The sequence below is a fragment of the Notolepis coatsorum genome, assembly GCF_963971535.1.
Source record: "Notolepis coatsorum genome assembly, chromosome: 12".
Taxonomy (NCBI): domain Eukaryota; kingdom Metazoa; phylum Chordata; class Actinopteri; order Aulopiformes; family Paralepididae; genus Notolepis; species Notolepis coatsorum.
Window position 1 is genome coordinate 12,740,085 of NC_140176.1, and position 21,284 is coordinate 12,761,368.

The 21,284-nt window shown below is 42.0% G+C and overlaps 1 protein-coding gene and 1 long non-coding RNA gene across 2 annotated transcripts in view; both read left to right on the forward strand.

Annotated features, from left to right (window-relative positions):
- Positions 1 to 2,000: 2,000 nt before the first annotated feature.
- myca (MYC proto-oncogene, bHLH transcription factor a) lies at positions 2,001 to 5,665 on the forward strand. Its single transcript, XM_084326745.1, has 3 exons — positions 2,001 to 2,267; positions 2,766 to 3,593; positions 4,687 to 5,665. Exons 2-3 carry the CDS (start codon positions 2,819 to 2,821, stop codon positions 5,310 to 5,312), a joined length of 1,401 nt encoding a protein of 466 aa, XP_084182871.1. The 5' UTR covers positions 2,001 to 2,267; positions 2,766 to 2,818; the 3' UTR covers positions 5,313 to 5,665.
- Positions 5,666 to 7,939: 2,274 nt separating this feature from the next.
- LOC311238222 overlaps positions 7,940 to 21,284 on the forward strand; it is a 79,731-nt gene continuing 66,386 nt past the window's right edge. Inside the window, exon 1 of the long non-coding RNA XR_014620333.1 lies at positions 7,940 to 8,051. This is a non-coding gene — a long non-coding RNA (uncharacterized lncRNA). The remainder of the gene's footprint in view (positions 8,052 to 21,284) is intronic.

The window sequence follows — 21,284 nt, forward strand, 5'->3', positions numbered from 1 at the left end:
GTTGCTTTACACTAAGGGGTGGTGGTAGTGAGACAAACTACAGACGCACATAATATAAACACATAAGGAGGCAACGGCAATGGAGAAGAGATGTATTTCAATGGACTTAGACTATTTTATTACAGACATTTGGTAGCATCTTTGAAATTGCTGTGGTCTATGTGGTTTATATATTTTGTTCAGTATATTTTGTTTTGGTTGCAGTTTCCTAATCCTCAATTTGCTGTGTATAAAATAGAATTTAAGTTATAAATAAAATAAAAGTTTGAAAAATATATATGTTTTGTTCTGCTTGTGATGTAGCCTACACCAGTGACGCGTTCCAGGGGGTCCTCAGAATTCATTTTTTTTTATATTTTAATGTCACTATTATTTTATTAATTTGAAGTTAGCTCAATGAGATGATGTCCATAGGTTTCACACTCTTCTCAATGTTACCTCCCCAACCTACAGTATAGACATTTATCAAATAACTTCTCAGATTGGGATCCCTGAGACAACATGTTACCAAATGGGGTGATTACTAGGTGTATCGATTTCGTTGTCCCTTTTTGACACAAAAGAACCACTGGCCCTACATGATAGTTTCTTTGCAACTCGCCTGGCAGGTACAGTATGGTCCAGCAGAGGGCGCTTTAAGCCCACTGAATCACTGACGAGGGGACAGACACATTATGTCGCCATACAGTAGTTGTTGCCACCGGTTGACTGGATCATTGATTTCTGTAGTTGATCTAAACTGTCAATTAACAAGTGCAAACGTGTATGCTACGGTTTGTCACGATTGTATAATTTAATCTGCAGGTACAGGTTTGTTTAATTGTCCAAGACTAATTGAGTTTACTTGCTGCCAGTGCTGCATGGTCGAGGTAAGCTTTTTGACATGGGGGTATGTTGTTATTGGCATGGGTAAGTCTTCGCTTCAACAAAATTAATTACATTATTGGGTAACCTTTTTTATTTTTATTTTTTTTATTATTACATACCTGGCATTATTCGTGGACATATCTATGCAGATAGGCAGCTAGAGATGTATTCTAAACATAAAAACAACTTGTAATATTTGACATAGATTTAAAAAGCAGCCTACTTATTACAAACTACAACGTGCATCACAGCAAAACAACAACTCAACATCTGAGGACAGGAAACAGCTTGTTCAGCGTCTTGTGAAAATAACTTCGGTTCAGATACTATCATCATAATATCATTCATACTAGCATTACTGTCAATCATAATATCATTCATACTATCATTACTATCACACTCATAATATCATTATATATCACACTAGCATAATATCATAGTTCATACTAGCATTCATACTACCATTATCATTCATTACTATCATTCATACTATCATTACTATCATTCATACTATCATTACTATCATTCATACTATCATTACTATCGTATTAATGATAGTAATGATAGTATGAATGATAGTAATGATAGTAAATACTATCATTCATACTATCATTCATACTATCATTAATACTATCATTACTATCATTAATACTATCATTAATACTATCGTTACTATCATTCATACTATCATTACTATCATTAATACTATCGTTACTATCATTCATACTATCATACTAGAATCCATCCGCTGTTTCTTCTGAGCCAATGGACGGAATCCTGCGCCCCTTCCGTTTAGTATACATCCGCAACAACAAGTAGACCCATTGTAAGGATTATTCGCATGAAATTGTCACACACAACAATACTTTTTACATATATCTGTATATATCTAAATGTTATTCGTTGTGGATACAGATATAATCTCAACGACCAAAGTTAAATATATATATATTGTTTTTTATATATTCGTTTTAGAAGAAGAACTCCCACACAAACCCAATGAGGGTTTAGCTATAGAGAGAGAGGGGGGGGGGGGTCAGACAAGCGGAGGGATACACGAGGTTGTGAAACAGCCTTTTTATTGAACCCGGCGCACTCCTCAGCTGTGATTCTCACGCAGCTGATGACGGAGCTTCACTTCAGCGGCTCCAGCCTCCAGAACTCACGCTGTAGCTGGATCACTGATCACTGACCAGTCAGTCAGTCACACCGACACAATCATCAACTCAACAACCAGATATCACCACCATCACCGTCTTCCGTTCTTCTGGCTGCAGGGATTATTATTAATGTTACCGCCGTCGTGTTGGAATACTTTTGTAATTCAGGCGCGTTGCTGTTTTTTGGGTCGATTTCACCACTCGCCGAATTGTGGCGTCGTCAACATTTTCGAATCTAAGGTAAAAAAGAAGATAGGGGGGTGTTTTCTCTGCACAGAGTCCATTCTCACAACATGCAATGCAAGGGTCTTGCATGCATCTATTTAACAACGCTATGCACTTTAATAATGCACGGCTGGAAAATGGCCGTTTTCTTGATTTAAAATTTGATTCTTTTTTTTTACTTGTGCACGTTTTTATTTTTTTCGCCCCCCCCCCCCCCCCGCGGCAACTTTGCTTTGAAGTCTGCAGCAGCACCTGCGCTGCTGTGCACGGGTTGTGCACGCTGCATGATGATGCATGCTGCTCAATGTATAATAATAATAATATTGCATGCATGCTCAATTGTTTTGGAGTGACTGTGTTGTTTCTTTGATGGTGCATGTTTGTTGTGCAAAGTCGTGCCAACTTGCTCGTCCTGCATGCATGGTATGCATGAGAGGTAACTGACCACCTGACAAACTAATAATAATAATAATAATAGCCTCGTTTCATTCATTCCCCCCCTCATGCATGCAGCTCCACCACCGCGGTAAGGACCGATAGACGCCACCACCACCAGCACCACCACCATGCCGCTCAATCCGAGTCTGACGACGACGAGTAAAAACTACGACTACGATTACGACTCCCTGCAGCCGTACTTCTACTACGACAACGAGGAGGAGGACTTCTACCACCACCACCACCACCATCAGAACCCGCACCAGAGCCAGCAGCAACAGCAGCAGCCGCCGGCGCCCAGCGAGGACATCTGGAAGAAGTTCGAGCTGCTGCCCACCCCGCCGCTGTCCCCCAGCCGGCGACCCTCCCTGTCCCTCTGCAGCCTGTTCCCCTCCACCGCCGACCAGCTGGAGATGGTGACGGAGTTCCTCGGCGACGACGCCGTGAACCAGAGCATCGTGTGCGACGGCAACAACGTGGCCGCCGCCGACTCGTACTCGCAGACCTTCCTGAAGTCTATCATCATCCAGGACTGCATGTGGAGCGGCTTCTCGGCCGCCGCCAAGCTGGAGAAGGTGGTGTCCGAGCGGCTCGCCACCATCCAGCAGGCGGCGAAGAGGGACTCGTCGTCGGCGGCGTCTAGTGGTGTTGTCAGCTGCTGCGGCGGCGCCGGGGCGGCGGGGAGGTTGTTGTTGAACAGCAGCTATTTGCAGGATCTCAACACGTCCGTCTCCGAGTGTATCGATCCCTCGGTGGTTTTCCCCTACCCGATCACCGAGATCACCATCACCGGCCCCGCCGACAAGCCGAGCAAGACGAAGACGCAGCCGCCGCCGCCGAAGGATGTGCCACTGGACACCCCGCCGAACAGCAGCGGCGGCAGCAGCAGTGGAAGTGACTCAGGTATATATAGTGACTTGACTACACTACTAATGTGAGAGATCCATTTACCCCCCCCACCCCACCCCACTGTTTGTGATCATTTATGATTTTACTTTATTTATAGACTGTGTGCCATTTACATGAACCATTGTTACATGAAAATATGTTTGCACCAGATTTAGCAGAAGCTATAATTTCCATCTGTAGTCTTATCCAAAACACAAGAAATACAAACAAACAAGAGTTCAAAATATATATACACGTAAAATGCCAGACAACATACAGTACACACAGGACATACAGCGGAAAGAGTGCAAAATACATGCACATGGGAATAATGGCATATTAGTTGGCAAACGCCCACCACTGGTATCTGAACGATGGTGATTAATTCCATGTCATGGTGATTAACGCCTAATCCATCATTAATGCTCTTGCTCTGTTTTTACTATCGTTTTGAAAGAGCAAGCGTTGGTTGCATCACTGTTGCTCATATCCCCCAATGGGGATGAACAACGAATTTAATAATTTTTTTTTATCAAACCACAATATGGTTTAGTAGTGCGATATTAAAATTGCAAGAGGTGCACTTTTTCCTAAATGTGTGTCAAAATACCAAAATTACATATTGTGTTGCTGCAGAGATGTTAATCTGGTCTATACAAAATCATATTCTGCAGACTTCAGAAAACAACATCTTTGTTTGCACTGATCCCTGGAAAAAAAATAATCACACTGTGGTCATTTGAATGATGTGTTTTCAATGAAAATGAGGCAACAATCATCCCCTCTAATAATCGTGTATCGCATTTTGCAATATCGGTCAAAATAAATCTTACCAATTGGATATTTGTCTCCCCTCGTCCCCACCCATACTTTCTTCCTGACCATTAGGAGACTAGTTTGAGGGCAACAGGCAGCAATAGTACAGAATCAGCTGATGTGGAAAGAGGAGGGAAGAGAGAGAGAGGGAGAGAGAGGAATGCAGTCCCCCCCCCCCCCCCCCCCCTCCTCATTCCAACATGCTGTTTGTAGCCAGAATACAGATGGTAACCTTGACTCCCAGCGGCATCATGTGAATGTTAACCGTGTCTCTTTCAAAATGTCATTACAGAAGATGAGGACGGAGACGATGATGATGATGACGATGATGACGAGGAGGAGGAAGAAGAGGAGGAGATAGACGTGGTCACGGTGGAGAAGAGGCAGTCGTCGGTGAAGCAGCGCTTTGACTCCTCCAGCAGTCCCCTGGTGCTGAAGCGGTGCCACGTCTCCACCCACCAGCACAACTACGCCGCCCACCCCTCCACCCACCCCTCCACGCGGCAGGAGCAGCAGCAGCAGCAGCCCCCCGCCGTCAAGAGGCTGAGGCTGGAGGGGGGCGGCGGCGGCAGCAGGGTCCTCAAACAGATCAGCGGCAACAACCGCAGGTGTTCCAGCCCCCGAGCGGCGACGGCCACGGCGGCGACGTCGGACACGGAGGACCACGACAAGCGACGGACTCACAACGTGCTGGAGCGCCAGCGGAGGAACGAGCTCAAGCTGAGCTTCTTCGCGCTGCGCGACGAGATCCCCGAGGTGGCGAAGAACGAGAAGGCGGCCAAGGTGGTGATCCTGAAGAAGGCCACGGAGTGCATCTACGGCATGCAGACGGACGAGCAGAGGCTCCTCGCCCTCAAGGAGCAGCTCCGCAGGAAGAGCGAACACTTGAGGCAGAAGCTGGCGCGGCTGCAGAACTAACTCTTAAAGACGCTTAAAAAAAGACTTTTGTCCACGTTGAGGACGTTTTTTTTTGGCCTTTCATGTTTTTTATGCAAGTTCAAAAGTGCAAGTGTGTTGTATATTAATAGGATGTGTTTTTGATTTTCAATGTTCCAACTGCCTCAATTGAAGTTATGGGTGGATAAATATTTAAAAGTTTATTTTTTATTAATAAAACATTAAAAAAAAAAAGAAAAAAAAAACATAGGGCTAGACTCTTGAATGCCCTGCCCCAAACTTAAAATATAGATTTTTTTTTTATGTTTTTTTTTGTATATAATTACTTAATATTTCCTAAGAAATGTATTTTTGGATCTCAATTGTCTGGACGTTCAGACCCAAGTTGGTTTCAGACTTTCAGTGTTTTGGTTTTTCCATTTTTGAAATACAAATGCATTTCATTTTGAAAAGTGTGTCTCCTCCTTTTTCTTCTCAGTGCAGCAGAACATCATTTCATCATCGATAATGAGCCAAATGAAGAATACGTACCGTAATATAAACAAGCCACATGAATACTAATATAAACGATTCTTCAGGACTACATACAGTACTATATAAACTGGTGTAGATTTTCATGTGATTGATTGAAAACTTTATTAACAGATTGCAGACTGGGTACGGCTCAATACACGCTTGTTAAGGGGATGCAGACCAGATAAACTTTCGTCTTCTTTACATCAGCGTCCCCCATTTTCAATTCATCAAGATGGGGAAACTTTGACAGTTGGGGACACAACACAACAGGCGCCACACAGCCTATGTGTATCTATTCCACTGGGGCAGATGTCAAAGAAAGGCTCGAGGGTTAGTTGTTGTTATTAGAACGTGCCGACTGTAAATAAAGGCGGTTGACTCCCGCAGGGACGTCACCACGTGGCCCCCGGAACCGTTGCCGTTTTACAACCGTCGAAATGAGTGATGTCATCTGCCGTGATGTCATTCTAAACATCTCCATGTTGTCCATAAGGGAAAGGTAAGCACCGGAGGTCGTAACAGAAGACACCCAGGAGGATGGACAACGCAAGCCGTCTCTTAACCACACTCCTGGTGGTAACTAAGGCATTCAAACAATTAAGATTAAGACAAATTAACAAGGGTTCCTTGTAACAGGGTGCACTGAGTCGTCAGCTGTCCTCGTGTGTAGACTGTAGATGAAAGGGAGAAAATGTCGATAGAGCAGTTATATTATTTTGAAGCGCTGTCGTGCATTGAAACCAGAAAGAACCCCCAATTTGTTTTCTAGACTAGATTTTATTTGCCTGCTATATCAACAGCCATATACACCCACGGAATGTCCCCCAAAGACCTGACATCACTGATTTATTCAAAATATTATGTAGCCCGCGTGTTAAAAAAAAAAAACAGGTAACGCAAGGAGTAACAATAACATGCGATACATAAAAGGTCACCTTATGCCACAACAATGTGGAACGCCCTACCCAAAGCTGTAAAGGAATGTGAATCCCTGCCCACATTCAAAACCGCTCTTAAAGAGCACCTACGGGAGGCTGCAATTCGAAACTGGCCACCGTAAATGCCCAAAACCCCCACCACCTCCTAATAGACAGTCTCCTCCCCACCGCATGTATATATTCCCTCCCCGCCGTATGTATATTTCCCTCCCACCCACCCACCCCATCCTAATGTACAGTCCCCTCCCCATCATATGTATATACTCTGTCAGGATCTAGGGGTAACAGTACTGTATATTTGAATACCGCCTATGTCACAAATGTATCAGTACTAAATACCTATATGTCCCTATGCCATAAATGTCATGTATGTTGTGTATGTCATAAATGTCTATATGAATTGAAAATGGGGGACCCTGATGGAAACAAGACAAACGTCTTTCTCAGGTCTGCATCCCCTTAACAATTGTATGTATTGAGCCGTACTGTATTGTACCCATTCTGCAATCTGTTAAATAAAGTTTTCATTCATTCATTCATTCATTCATTCATTCATTCATTCACCTGGTGGTGTGCTCATAATAAACAAGAACGGGGAAATCTGATTCTTAGATTACACTTAAAGCTGTTTCTATAAAGACTGTTAGATTACATTTTGTTTCTATAAAGACTGTTAGATTACACTTAAAGCTGTTTCTATAAATACTGTTAGATTACACTTAAAGCTGTGTCTATAAAGACTGTTAGATTACACTTAAAGCTGTTTCTATAAAGACTGTTAGATTACACTTAAAGCTGTGTCTATAAAGACTGTTAGATTACACTTAAAGCTGTTTCTATAAAGACTGTTAGAGTACACTTAAAGCTGTTTCTATAAAGACTGTTAGATTACACTTAAAGCTGTTTCTATAAAGACTGTTAGATTACACTTAAAGCTGTTTCTATAAAGACTGTTAGATTACACTTTGTTTCTATAAAGACTGTTAGATTACACTTAAAACTGTTTCTATAAAGACTGTTAGATTACTCTTAAAGCTGTTTCTATAAAGACTGTTAGATTACACTTAAAGCTGTTTCTATAAAGACTGTTAGATTACACTTGCCTGGCTGTTATAGCACTCTTGCGGCTTGCCGTGACGTCACGCGCGCTCGATCCGACAGCGCTGTGCGCGCGCCGCGGAGGACGCGTGGTCCCGAGCACATGGAAATGAGGTCGCGATGTGTGTCTGAAAAGAAGACACGCAACTGGTCATCTGGGTGGAAATAAGGATTATAAACAAGACATTCCGACCGACGAAACGAACTGGTAAGCGCTCCTTTATTAGTGTATAATATCCGAGCTGCAGCGTTTCTCTATCGATGCATTTATGTGTCCAACCAGACCTCTTATCAAGAGAGGTGTTATAGACCTGTTATTGTTATTAATTAAAACGTCTGGTTTATAGGCTATTATGGCTGTGTTGATGATGGAATACATTACAGTTATTCAATGTCTTTGTGAATGAGATGTCATCTGGTTTGTTGCCTTCGTCAAAATGACTTTGTATAAAAAGGTTAAAAGTTAAATGTTTTGAGCTGAATTCATCCCATGACACATGTCTATCTAAAACTATTGTTCTGCAGGAGTGCTATTTTTAGGCAGGCTCTGTTGTGTGTGCATGCTACACTGCATGGCTTCTTGCAGACAGTGTGTTATAATTTAACATATCCCATTGAAGTGTTCTCTTGTTCTATAATTCACATTGTGCAGATGACCATCCTATATCTCTCCCTATGGAAGGACTGTCTCAGAATAAACAAGCCCCCCTCTGCATGGTCCAGTAAAATGTGGTCTAAATGTTTTCAGACCAGTGGTTTCTGCATGCCTTTTCCTTTGTTGTCAATAGTAATACACTCTGTAGTGGTTTGATTCATATCAGATAATAAAAGGCAGCCATATTGATAGCATCAGGTATTGCACATGGTGATGCAGCCAGGTCTTATCTTAGCATTATGTAATACAGTATATATATGACTCAACTAGTGGAGTGACTGCTAGGTTGTATAGTGTATACAAATTATGACAAATTATGACTATATTGTATGGATTTTTTATTGTGATACATCCTCCTTACACAATATAATATTGATACATGAAAACAGGTAATATATTCTGAAAATGTGCACAATACTGTTTTAGGACTTTTAACGAAAGGCCATATTAGGGGGATATTATTGCATCTTTTTCATCATTTAATTTTGTTTTGCTTAAAATGTGATGAATCACAAACTTCACACACGCTTCCAATACTCACAGAACTCTCTGTATCATGATACTATTGTTTGTTATGGTGACACAAGTATCGCGATACCATCGTTATGGTGACACAAGTATCATGATAGTATCATTATGGCTACACAAGAATCGAGATAGTATCATTATGGCGATACAAGTATTGTGATAGTATCATTATGGTGACACAAGTATCGTGATAGTGTCGTATCGTGATAGTGTCGTTATGGTAATACAAGTATTGTGATAGTGTCGTTATGGCGACACAAGCATCATGATAGTATCATTATGGTGACACAAGCGTCATGATAGTATCATTATGGTGACACAAGCATCATGATAGTATCATTATGGCGACACAAGAATCGAGATAGTATCATTATGGCGATACAAGTATCGTGATAGTGTCGTTATGGCGACACAAGCATCGTGATAGTATCATTATGGTAATACGAGTATCGTGATAGTGTCGTTATGGTGACACAAGCATCGTGATAGTATCATTATGGCGACACAAGCATTGTGATAGTATCATTATGGTAATACAAGTATCGTGATAGTGTCGTTATGGCGACACAAGCATCGTGATAGTATCATTATGGCGACACAAGCATTGTGATAGTATCATTATGGTAATACAAGTATCGTGATAGCGTCGTTATGGTGAGACGCAAGTATCGTCATACTATCGCTATGGTCAGTGGGGGACTGGGACCATAATTCCTACAGAGAATTTGACTCAGGCAGGCCAAGCCAAGCCAGGCCAGGCCCATACCCCCCCCCCACTGCGTTTTGTATCTTGCTGCGTTGTATCATGTGGTGGCACTGTAGAGGCTGTATACACTAGTATAAATGCAACCTTCAGCACCATGGACAGCGACGCTGTCACAAAACACCGACAATACCAGTTGTATACACTACACCAAAGTGTAGAATAACTACTTTCCAAATAATGGATTGTCCAAACGTCGGGTTATAATACGAAAGTGTCCTTTATATAGAAGTTTACCGGTGCACATTACATTACATTTCTCTACTTCACTGGCGCTCTCTGTGATCTAGTCGATTCATAGTATCAATCACCCGATTCATAGTTATCAATCACCCTCTGCGATGCTGCCGTCAGTTCAATATCAGCATCCAAATCATCCGTAGCTGTTCTATCTCACGGTCAGGTTCCAACAAACTGTCTTCTTTAACTCCCAGTCCATCCAATAAAGTGCTCAAATGATCAACATTCGGAGTTTCCATGTCAATTTCAATGTCCATCCGATTCAAAACTTGCGTAGTAGCACCTCTGATTGCGCCCTGCTTTCGTCTCATTCTTTCAATTTCAGTCCGATGTTCGTCTTCAGTCACCCATTCTAGAGCTATCCAAAACGTTCATATCTCCCGGGTTTCGGAAGTCGATCTCATCATGATTTAAATCAATAGGCTTGTTTGAGATTGGCGAGGCCTGCGCAGGCCCGCGGCGCACTGCCTCGCGCTGGGTTGTGAATGACAAGTTAACTCATTCCTGCCTGCTTGCCTGAATAGAGAGCACATCTCCGCGCAAATAGAAACACGTATACTGACCTGGCCTGCTTCGGAGTTCAGTGGCCTGACTGCGGGCACAAACAAATACAAATAATATTTTTTTAAAAAGCATTTGCCAGTCTGCCAGGGCAGCCAGGCCATGCCAGTCTGCCAGGCCACCGCGAAAACTCCTGGTGCTCCCTATGGCCAGTCCGCTAGTGGCTATGGTGACACAAGTACCGTGATAGTATTGTTATGGTGACATAAGTATCATAGAAAATAGACATTTTAGATTAGCTGTATGCTCTATGAATGAACAAGTTGTTAATACTGTATCCATTAGCTGTATGCTCTATGTCCCTTCGACACCACATGCGCTCGGACCCCCGTCACAAATGAGAGACTATTGTAATTAGGGATGCTCGATATTGGCTTTTTTACCGATACCGATATACCGATATTGTCCAACTCTTAATTTCCGATACCGATATCAACCGATACCGATATATGCAGGGTTTCCCCCCCCAAAAAACGGAATAACTTCAGGTAATTAACATTACATATCTCCTGTTGTGGAATTAACACAACATTATGCATACTTTTGACAATACATAAAATCTGAATTGGTTCTTACTTGCTTGCCTGGGTAAATAAAGGTTATGAAAACCGATACCGATATTTTCCGATATCACATTTTAATGCCGATATCGGACATCCCTAATTGTAACAAATGAGTCACTATTGCTCGATAGTGCGCTATGAATAAAAATACTGTATCCCTTAGCTGTATGCTCTATGTTGCTGTGACACCTGCACATCCTAATGGTGATGTCACAACAATGGCTACTGGCCATTGAAAAGCTATAGGCCCTTTTCACAACAGCCGTTTTGACATATCATCGCAGGTGTCATTTTGAACATTAATTCTGGTCCCATTCCATTTAGGTGTGTCACACCCCTTCCAGTGAGACAAATGCACAACACCAGGGCCCTGGCTCCAGCACGCCTAAATGGAACAGGTCCATCATTAAAGAGTAGGGATGTTAACAATTAATCGAAGGTCGATTGATTGATCGTTAAGGATTTACTCGAACACGTGAAATTTACTCGATCTACTCTGTCTGCACGTTAGCCTAGCTTAGCACAATGAATGGAAGCGGACAGTGCCGGTTAGCCTTCTGGAGAGGTGTTAGTTGGACAATGCCTAGGGCTAACCGGCACTGTCCGCTTCCATTCATTGGGTCTCATTCACCAACGGACTTAAGACAAACGGTCAGACAAAACTTTGGCCTAGCTCCACTTAAGACATTTTCGGGCCGATTTTGGGATTCACGAACGGTCCCTTCTCCTGGATTCGGTCTTAACTGACAAGGAAGCATACTAGGACCACTACTGTTCCTAATTTATGCAAATTACATGTCGTCAGCTTGTGACTACAACTTGTTCCTGTTTGCGGACGACTCAGCCCTGCTGGTCTCTGACAAGAACAAGTTACAGGTTGGAAAAACCCTCAGCTCGGAACTAGGCAAAATCTGCATATGGCTCGCCGACAACAAACTATCATTACACATGGGCAAAACAGAGTCCATTCTCTTCGGTTCAAATAACAAACTCAGCAAAACCGACGGCTTCTCAGTTACAGTGGGTGACAATATTGTCAGAAGGAAAGATGAAATTACCTACCTGGGTTCCATCCTAGAGGCGAATCTTTCCTGTGACAAAATGGCATCCAATGTAATAAAAAAAGTCAATCAACGAACTCGATTCTTGTACCAGATCTCCTCCCTGGTAAACAAGAATACCCTGAAGACTCTGGCAGGAGCACTCATTCAAGGGTACTACGACTATGCTTGCACCTCATGGTACCAAAGCACCTCAAAGGCACTAAAAACCAAATTACAAACATCTCAAAACAAACTAGTCAGACTACTGCTTGACCTGACTCCTAGAACCCACCTCACCCCTGCACACTTTGCCAACCTAGGATGGCTTAGAGTAGACGACAGAGTACAGCAACTTGCAATGGGCCTGGTCTACAAGATACACTACACGACCAAGGTACCCATGTACATGTCAAAATACTTCCCAAAGGTCAGTGAATACCACGATCACAACACCAGAGGGAGCTCCACAAATCATGTAAAACCCAGATTCGGCTCAAACAAGGGACTAAACACGTTTCGCAATTATGCCACAACAATGTGGAACGCCCTACCCAAAGCTGTAAAGGAATGTGAATCACTACCCACCTTCAAAAACACTCTCAAAGAACACCTACGGGAGACTGCAATTCAAAACTGGCCCCTACAAATGTCCTAACCCAGTTGTGTTGTACAATAAAGACCAAGCATGGCTTTGTCAGTATTCCAATGTACAGCCCCACCCAACCCCACCCCACTTACCCAACCTCCTCCAATGTACAGTTTCTATGTCAAATGTATGTCAGTATTCCAATGTACAGTGTCCCCCCCCCCCCTACCCAACCCCCCCCCCCCCCCCCCCACCTCCAATGTACAGCCCCACCCCACCTACCCAACCTCCCCCAATGCACAGTTTCTATGTCAAATGTATATACACTCTTTTTCTGGATTTTTTTTAGTATCACAAACAGTACTGTATTTGAAAATCTGGTATGTCATAAATGTATAAATGTAGCAGTACTGTCTATCTGTATGTCGTGTGTGTCATATGATGAATTGAAAATGGGGGACCCTGATGGAAACAAGACGAAAGTCTTTCTCAGGTCTGCATCCTCTTAACAATTGTATGTATTGAGCTGTACTGTACTGTACCCATTCTGCAATCTGTTAATAAACTTTTCAATCAATCAATCAATCAGGATGTAGGGGCGCTGAAGAGCAATCGTAAGTCGGACAGACTGGTGTGCGCAATGTTCTTAACTCATTTACCGCCACGCTGTTTTCCCATCTCTACTCAATGGCGCCAGCGTTATTGACCATGTTTGTGGTTTGTTCTGTATTATAGCTATGGAGACAGTATGGCTTATTTGACAGACATTGTTCATAGTCCAACACTGACTAACCAGTTCATCTCTACATACTTTAGTTTGTGCGCTATTCCATGCTAAACATCACCCCTTTCCAAAATAATCCAGTATTTTTTCATAGATCGCGAGATATGACGCGTTATATGCATTATGCCCAAATCGTTTGGGTTGCTCGCCTGAAACCCCAAATACTTCTAAATCAAAGGTATATACCATATACATATGTGTCTTCACAAAATCATCAAGGGGGGGGGGTCGTCTTACCCCGAAACTGCGATCGTTACCAAAAGCATGTTTTAGGTCCGGTAAAATATGACACTGTGATCGGTACAAAAGCATGTTTTAGGTTAAAAAAATACCAGCAGGTTATCTAAAATAGACCTTACCTCAGTCAGAAAGTACTCCAAAATGAATAAATCCCAGTCGTCCCATGGCAATCGCAATTACTCGTGTATATAGGGCATGTCTATCATACGGGAAAGAATAGGTCTGAGGCACCAAATCTCCGACCGATTGCTATGTCCTGATCCACTCCGAGGCGGAAGCAGCCAGAGGTAACTCAGTACTGGAAGACAACTGATATCCCCAGTTCAAAAGGTAGGCGATACTGCCACCTGGCGCGATTCGATCGTCATTGCAATTCCAACATAGGCAGCTGTGCCAGGGAGACACAGGCAGCTCCGAGTGAGTGTTTAGAACAGGGATCAAAGGAAAAATATCAAAGGATCAAACCCCAAGAAAAGTCGGGTTTGGCGCTCAACGGTTGGCGACAAAACCAGAGTAAAGTCGGGTTTGGCGACCAATGAGTTAAGGGCTTTATTTGGGAGGAATCATGGTGATGGCATTCATGTCAACTCTACAGACATCCTTGGAATGAAATAATCATAATAATAATAAATATGACAATATTTGTATGGTAAAAAAATCAAGTTTAACATTTACAGTCATGCCTCAAGAGGCATTGTGATGTCCGAAAATAAATAAAAACACTACACCAACACTGCAAATGACAGTGGATAAATAAATAAGAACTAAAAGTACTGCCAATGTAGCCTTCAGGTGATCTCCGTTGATATAAGTCAGACATACTTGCTTTGTTTACGTCTCGGCTACTGGCGCATACCTGCTACCTGTGACGTAAGCAGTACGCGCGACCACAGCCGTGACAACCCTTTCGTCATCGTTTTAACAGATTTATACGTTTTGATAGTTTAGACGAGATCGCAAAGCTTTTGCGTTTCTAGGAATTCCACCCTGGAAGGTAGTCTCACTTTTTTGCGGTTTCACCCCGTAAAAACGCCGTTTCCGTATAAACGAAAGGCACATCCGCAAAAATATTTTTGCGGATTCACCTGCTAGCTAACCGCCTACCTCCGGTCAATGGTCTCTAACTACACACCCTCAAGACCCCTACGCTCTGCATCTTCTGGCCGCCTCAGATCTACTCCTATCCAAGCTCCCGGAGGGTCATCAAAGAGAAGCCGCCTATTCTCAGTCCTTGCCCCACAATGGTGGAATGAACTACCCATCCCAGTTAGGACAGCCGAATCCCGTCCAATCTTTCGCCGTCGACTAAAGACTCACTTCTTCAACCATTATCTGAAATGAGAAAAAAAAAAAAAAAAAAAAAGAAATCTAACCCCGACTAACTTTAATGTCATGCACTTGTCCTAATAAACTAACCTACACTGTAACACGCAACACTTTGATGAACATTGTTACTCAGCTGATAAGAGTTATACCCTTCTTGCTGTCTTGTCGCACAGAACTTGTAAGTCGCTTTGGATAAAAGCGTCAGCTAAATGACTAAATGTAAATGTAAATGTAAAGCTAATTGCGTGGATATAGCTATGCGAGTGGAATAGACTGTATTAATATTCCATATTTATACCGTCTTGTTGCATGCTCCTGGCCACCTTTTCAGCGCGCGCGCACACACACACACACACACACACACACACACACACACACACACACACACACACACACACACACACACACACACACACACACACACACACACACACACACTGTATAGCCTACGTGTGTAATGAATGAACAGTAGGCTTATATTATTCTAATGACTTGTTTCATTAGGAGATAGTAGATACTGTATGTGCTGCCCTATAGTAGTACGTACAGTACGTACAGTACACGTCTTAGCATGACATCTTAAGGCCGTCAGCCCGCCACAGAGTCGGGCGTACTGTGAGTGGACCGGACTCTGCGCGGCATGTCCGCAATCGTTTGAGGTTTCAGTCAAGCGTATCACCGCTTACCAATTTCCTACATTTCTCATGCCAGTTTACTACATTTAATGCAGGTCGATGTCACGTTTAAAAAGTGTATCGTTAATGAACTGTACCCGATATTTATATAATATCGTCATATCGCCCAGCCCTAACGTAGACTATAGGGAGGTGTAGTCTGACGTCACTAGTTGTTCCACCCGTATAGAGATTCATCATTGGGAAAATGGATTATCGGCTATTGAATTAATGAATGACTTTTATTTATATAGCACCCTTCACAGCACGAATGCACAGGGTGCTTTACACTACAGCTAATATAAAAAACACAACAAACAAATCAAAATCAGAAATAAATGACAACAACAACAGACAGCAGTTAAAAAACAGTGAAACCAGATAAAAAAGTAGAATAAAATAATTTGGATAAAATCATGAGTCACTAATTAAAAAACAAAACTATAGGAACAGTGAGGACAAGAAAAAGTGCCTATGTATGACCAAAGGCCTGTCTGAACAAATGTGTTTTTAGTTGTTTTTTTAAAAGAGTTTTCAGAGGGGGCAGTTCGCAGGTCCAGGGGGAGAGCGTTGCAGAGCCTTGGTGCTGTCACCTCGAAGGCTCGATCACCCCTTGTTTTCAGCCTGGACCTGGGGACCACCAGGATTATTGTAACAATTCTGCTGCATGAACATTGGCAAGCTTTCCATTTTTGCACAAAATGAGTTCCCTTCTACCACTAACATTATTGTTTAAGCATTTTTGGTTGAAATAAAGGTAGTTATAAGGTTTTTAATTTGTCATAAAAAAGAACTACAATTACCAGTAGGCAGCCTGTTGTTCACTAGGCAGCCTGTTCAGTGCTGTCGCCTGAACCACGTCACGGCAAGATAGCTAGCTAGCTAGCTAACGTTGATGTTACCTCGCTAAACGTACTAGACGTTAGCAATGTCTACTGTCGTTAACCATTTTAAATCGGGGCATGTAGAGGCATTTCGGGACCGAGTAAAATGTGCAGGTCCTCTTCTCAGACCTGTGCACTGCATGCATCATGCCGGCTAGCAAGCTACACATCACGGCCGGCTGATGCCACGATAGCTAACTAACGTTACAAGCTCAAAAACCTTATAACTACTACTGTTGTGTCCATAAGTTCCCTGGCAGAATACTTTGTCTGTGAGGACAAAAGTAAACAAGAACGAGATATAACGCTGTATAGCATATTCTCTAAAAAGTATACAAGGAGGAGATAACCATTTTAAATCGGGGCATGTAGAGCCCGCCGTAAAAACAATAACGTTATAAACTATACACAATATGTACAACGAAACAATGATTTAAATTAGTATTTACAGTGATTTAATATGCAGTGAATACAAATAATGATAACGTGGTTGTTGCTTTTAGAAATGGTGTTTGGCTTCATCTGATAAATGGATATGATCACCAGAGAGATACTAGCCACAGATTCAGGGTCAGTTATTTTCCCATTGTACGAATTGTTAAGCTTATCGAATGTAAGGGAAATCTGATCCTAGGTCTGTGACTACAGGCACGAGGCTACGCTGTGGTGACGTCAGTCAGCAGCGCCAAATAGCAGTGTAGTTTCCCAGCGAACGAAAACATAAACGTAACGTTGTTATTTTGCTACCTTTACGATTAATTGCGAATATTTTCATGTTGAGCTATAGATTGTGGATAAATACGCACAGAAAGGTACACCATGCCAACGTTAATGTTTTATTTATCTAAAACTAGCCGATTTAGAAATGGTCAATGGGGAAATACATTAACACTTTGGATGCCAGCCACGACATAACACGTGTTAACAGCCCGCCCACATTTTACTTCTCACGCATGTAACCAGAGATGATCCCAGTCATTGTGGAGCCTCAGAACAGCGTGTAATATGTCTTTACAGTATGTAGCGTTGGATCAATAAAAGGATCGATTTTTGGAATGGCGATCAGGAATTGGAATAATCGTTTTGGATACCATCTGATCTCAGGTAAGGAATCTATTTTACCAGTCTTAGGATAATCAGACCTGTTTTCACAGAGATATAAACTTTTCCCCCATGTTTGATATGGCTGTTTGGTAGAGCCATATGAAATCCGTTTTATTATTTTCCAAATTCCATTTAATTTTTTCCCAAATTCCATTTTTTCCGTTTTAATATTTCAGAATTCTGTATTTTGCCTTTTATGCTCATTTTACCATCAGAAATAGTGTCTAATAAGTGGGAATGAATAAATGTCCACAATTGAATAAGATATAACAGTCCATTTAATGTTTTTAAGTGCTGCAACTCAGAAATACAGTTCAATTTTACACAATATTTTTCAATTAATATTGTGACAAAATAAAAATACATATTTCAAGTGTAAACAATAGATACAGCTAGCTACTACTGACATTATCACAATGACAATGTCAGTAACCTAGCTATATCTATTATATTGTGATGAAATATAGTAATGCATAATTTAGGCACCTTTAGTTTAGTTTATTTCGTTTATAAAGGACAGTGTATAATGGCAATCGTTTGCATTAAACAAATGGATGGGTGCACTAGATTTAGCAAGAAGCTATCATTTCCATCTATAGTCCTATGTACTGTAACGTTTCATAGCTATTTAAGTTTATTTAGATTATAAAGGGCAGTGTATAATGACAATCGTTTGCATTAAACAAATGGATGGGTGCACCAGATTTAGCTAGAACTTCTAGAAGCTATCATTTCCATAGATAGTCCTATAACGTTACATAGCTATTTAAGTGTATTTAGTTTATAAAGGGCAGTGTATAATGACAATCGTTTGCATTAAACAAATGGATGGGTGCACTAGATTTAGCTAGAAGCTAAACGTCCTAACGTTATAGCTATTTAATCACAATAGTGTCGCAAGTGTTTTTGCGGGTCCAGTCCACGGAACGTTGACAGAATTAGCAAAACATCTTATCACCGGAGGCATACAAGTCATTAGGATACTGTTCTGCTCTGAATTGAGGGCTTATTGTTAAATAGTTTAGCTTCTTGACGATGTTAACACTGAAGCAGCCAGACGCTTGAGCACCGCGGCTGTGTTGTGTGTAACACGCTGTAGAGTCCCCGAAATTTCAGTCCAGATTAGGCCAAATTCTGCAATATTCCACGTTTTGCAGTTGATTCCATTTTTATTGGTTAATTCCGCGATTCCGTCCGCGATTCCGTGAACGCGGATTTCATATGGCTCTACTGTTTGGCTGTGCGAGCGATCAGGAAATATATCAGAGCAGATATCAGATCGCCTATATAGCGTGCATACGTACACATATACTATCGATAATCTAGCGTTTATTTGAAAACTATTCATAAATAGGCCAAAAAATTAGAACGTTTTTTGTGTATTCTAGAATATTCCGTTTATTATGGAATATTTTTATTTTCCTTGAAAACTAGGGCTTTTCAAGATGCTATAAAACGGAAATGAACCGATAAAAAAACAATCCGCTTCGACAATGTTGACTGGAAAATGAGTCATTGATAAGCGACGGGCAGATTAGACACATAGCCATAATTTAAAACATAGATTAGGCGATATTAACGCTAACATTGAAGTGGATGCTGGGCATTCAAGCACTAAATCGTGCGCCCCCTGCTGGGCACTGAAAGTGTTAAGTGGAACAGAGGGTGGAACAGGAAAAAACGAAAATGACGTAACCACTACACCTCCCTATACAGTACCGTACGAAAGTGTGTGTGTGTGTGCGTGCGCTGCGGAAGGTGGCCAGGAGCACGCAACAAGACGGTGTAAATATGAAATATGAATAGTCTATTCCACTATATAGTAGGGATGGGAATCGAAAACCAATAACGTTACGTTAGCATGTAGCCATGGCAGACTCTATTTGATTCCTTAAGGGCTCGAAATTGCCTGGGTTTTGGTAATATGCTCCCGAAATGCTCCCGCTGTTTGGCTACTTCTATGTGCAGTGAAAACTACTTGAATGCTTTAGAACCTAGTCATTGATTTAGATCAGGGTGAGCTAAAATTAGCCGCGGAGCTAACGTGAGCTAACGCTATTTGATCAAGCTCACAAAGAGAGATAAACAGCTGACAGCGGATAGTACAGGTACAAATACAATAAAACAGCAGGTGGGGGCTGTTGTGTAAACCTTGTACTCTTTAGTTCACATATAATGAGAGACGTGAGTGCTTGTTTACAAGTCTGTAAACCAGGAAGTACAGTGGTGCAACATACAAATGTGTCCGTGTAGCAACACAAGCCAATACATAAAGGACAGGGGCCCGGGGAGGGAGCTCTCTCTCTCTCTCTCTCTGTGTGTGTGTGTGTGTGTGTGTGTGTGTGTTGTGTGTGTGTGTGTGTGTGTGTGTGTGTGTGTGTGTGTGTGTGTGTGTGTGTGTGTGTGTGTGTGTGTGTGTGTGTGTGTGTGTGTGTGTGTGTGTGTGTGTGTGTGTGTGTGTGTGAGTGTGTGTGTGTGTGTGTGTGTGTGTGTGTGTGTGTGGTGTGTGTGTGTGTGTGTGTGTGTGTGTGTGTGTGTGTGTGTGTGTGTGTGTGTGTGTGTGTGTGTGTGTGTGTGTGTTGTGTGTGTGTGTGTGTGTGTGTGTGTGTGTGTTGTGTGTGTGTGTGTGTGTGTGTGTGTGTGTGTGTGTGTGTGTGTGTGTGTGTGTGTGTGTGTGTGTGTGTGTGTGTGTGTGGTGTGTGTGGTGTGTGTGTGTGTGTGTGTGTGTGTGTGTGTGTGTGTGTGTGTGTGTGTGTGTGTGTGTGGTGTGTGTGTGTGTGTGTGTGTGTGTGTGTGTGTGTGTGTGTGTGTGTGTGTGTGAGAGAGAGAGTGAGTGAGAGACAGAAGTCAGAGGAATAACAACTCTGTTATTCAATAGATTAAATTAGTTTAAGAATAAAAAATAAATACATTTTAAGAGAATCTCAAATACATTATTTTATTTAAGTGTAGGCTATAGTTAATGTTTTATTTTTTACAGTTTTTGTATTTTTCTGACATGGGGGCTCAACAATAAATGACAATCAGAAATGTCAAGTTGCATGTTGTTATTCTAACCAGCTTAGACCCCGACGCTCTGCATCTTCTGGCCGCCTCAGACCTACTCCTATCCGAGCTCCGGGAGGGTAATCAAAGAGAAGTTGCCTATTCTCAGTCCTTGCCCCACAATGGTGGAATGAACTACTACCCACCCCAGTTAGGACAGCCGAATCACGTCCAATCTTTCGCCATCGACTAAAGACGCACTTCTTCAACCATTATCTGAATAAAAAAAAAATATATCTAACCCTAACTAACCGTACTGTCATGCACTTGTCCTAATAAACTAACCTACACTGTAGCACTCAACACTTGATGAACATTGTTTGCTCAGCTGATAGAGTTGTGCCCTTCCTGATGGCTTGTCGTACAGAACTTGTAAGTCGCTTTGGATAAAAGCGTCAGCTAAATGACTAAATGTAGTTCTGTTGCATTTCCAATTTATTTATTT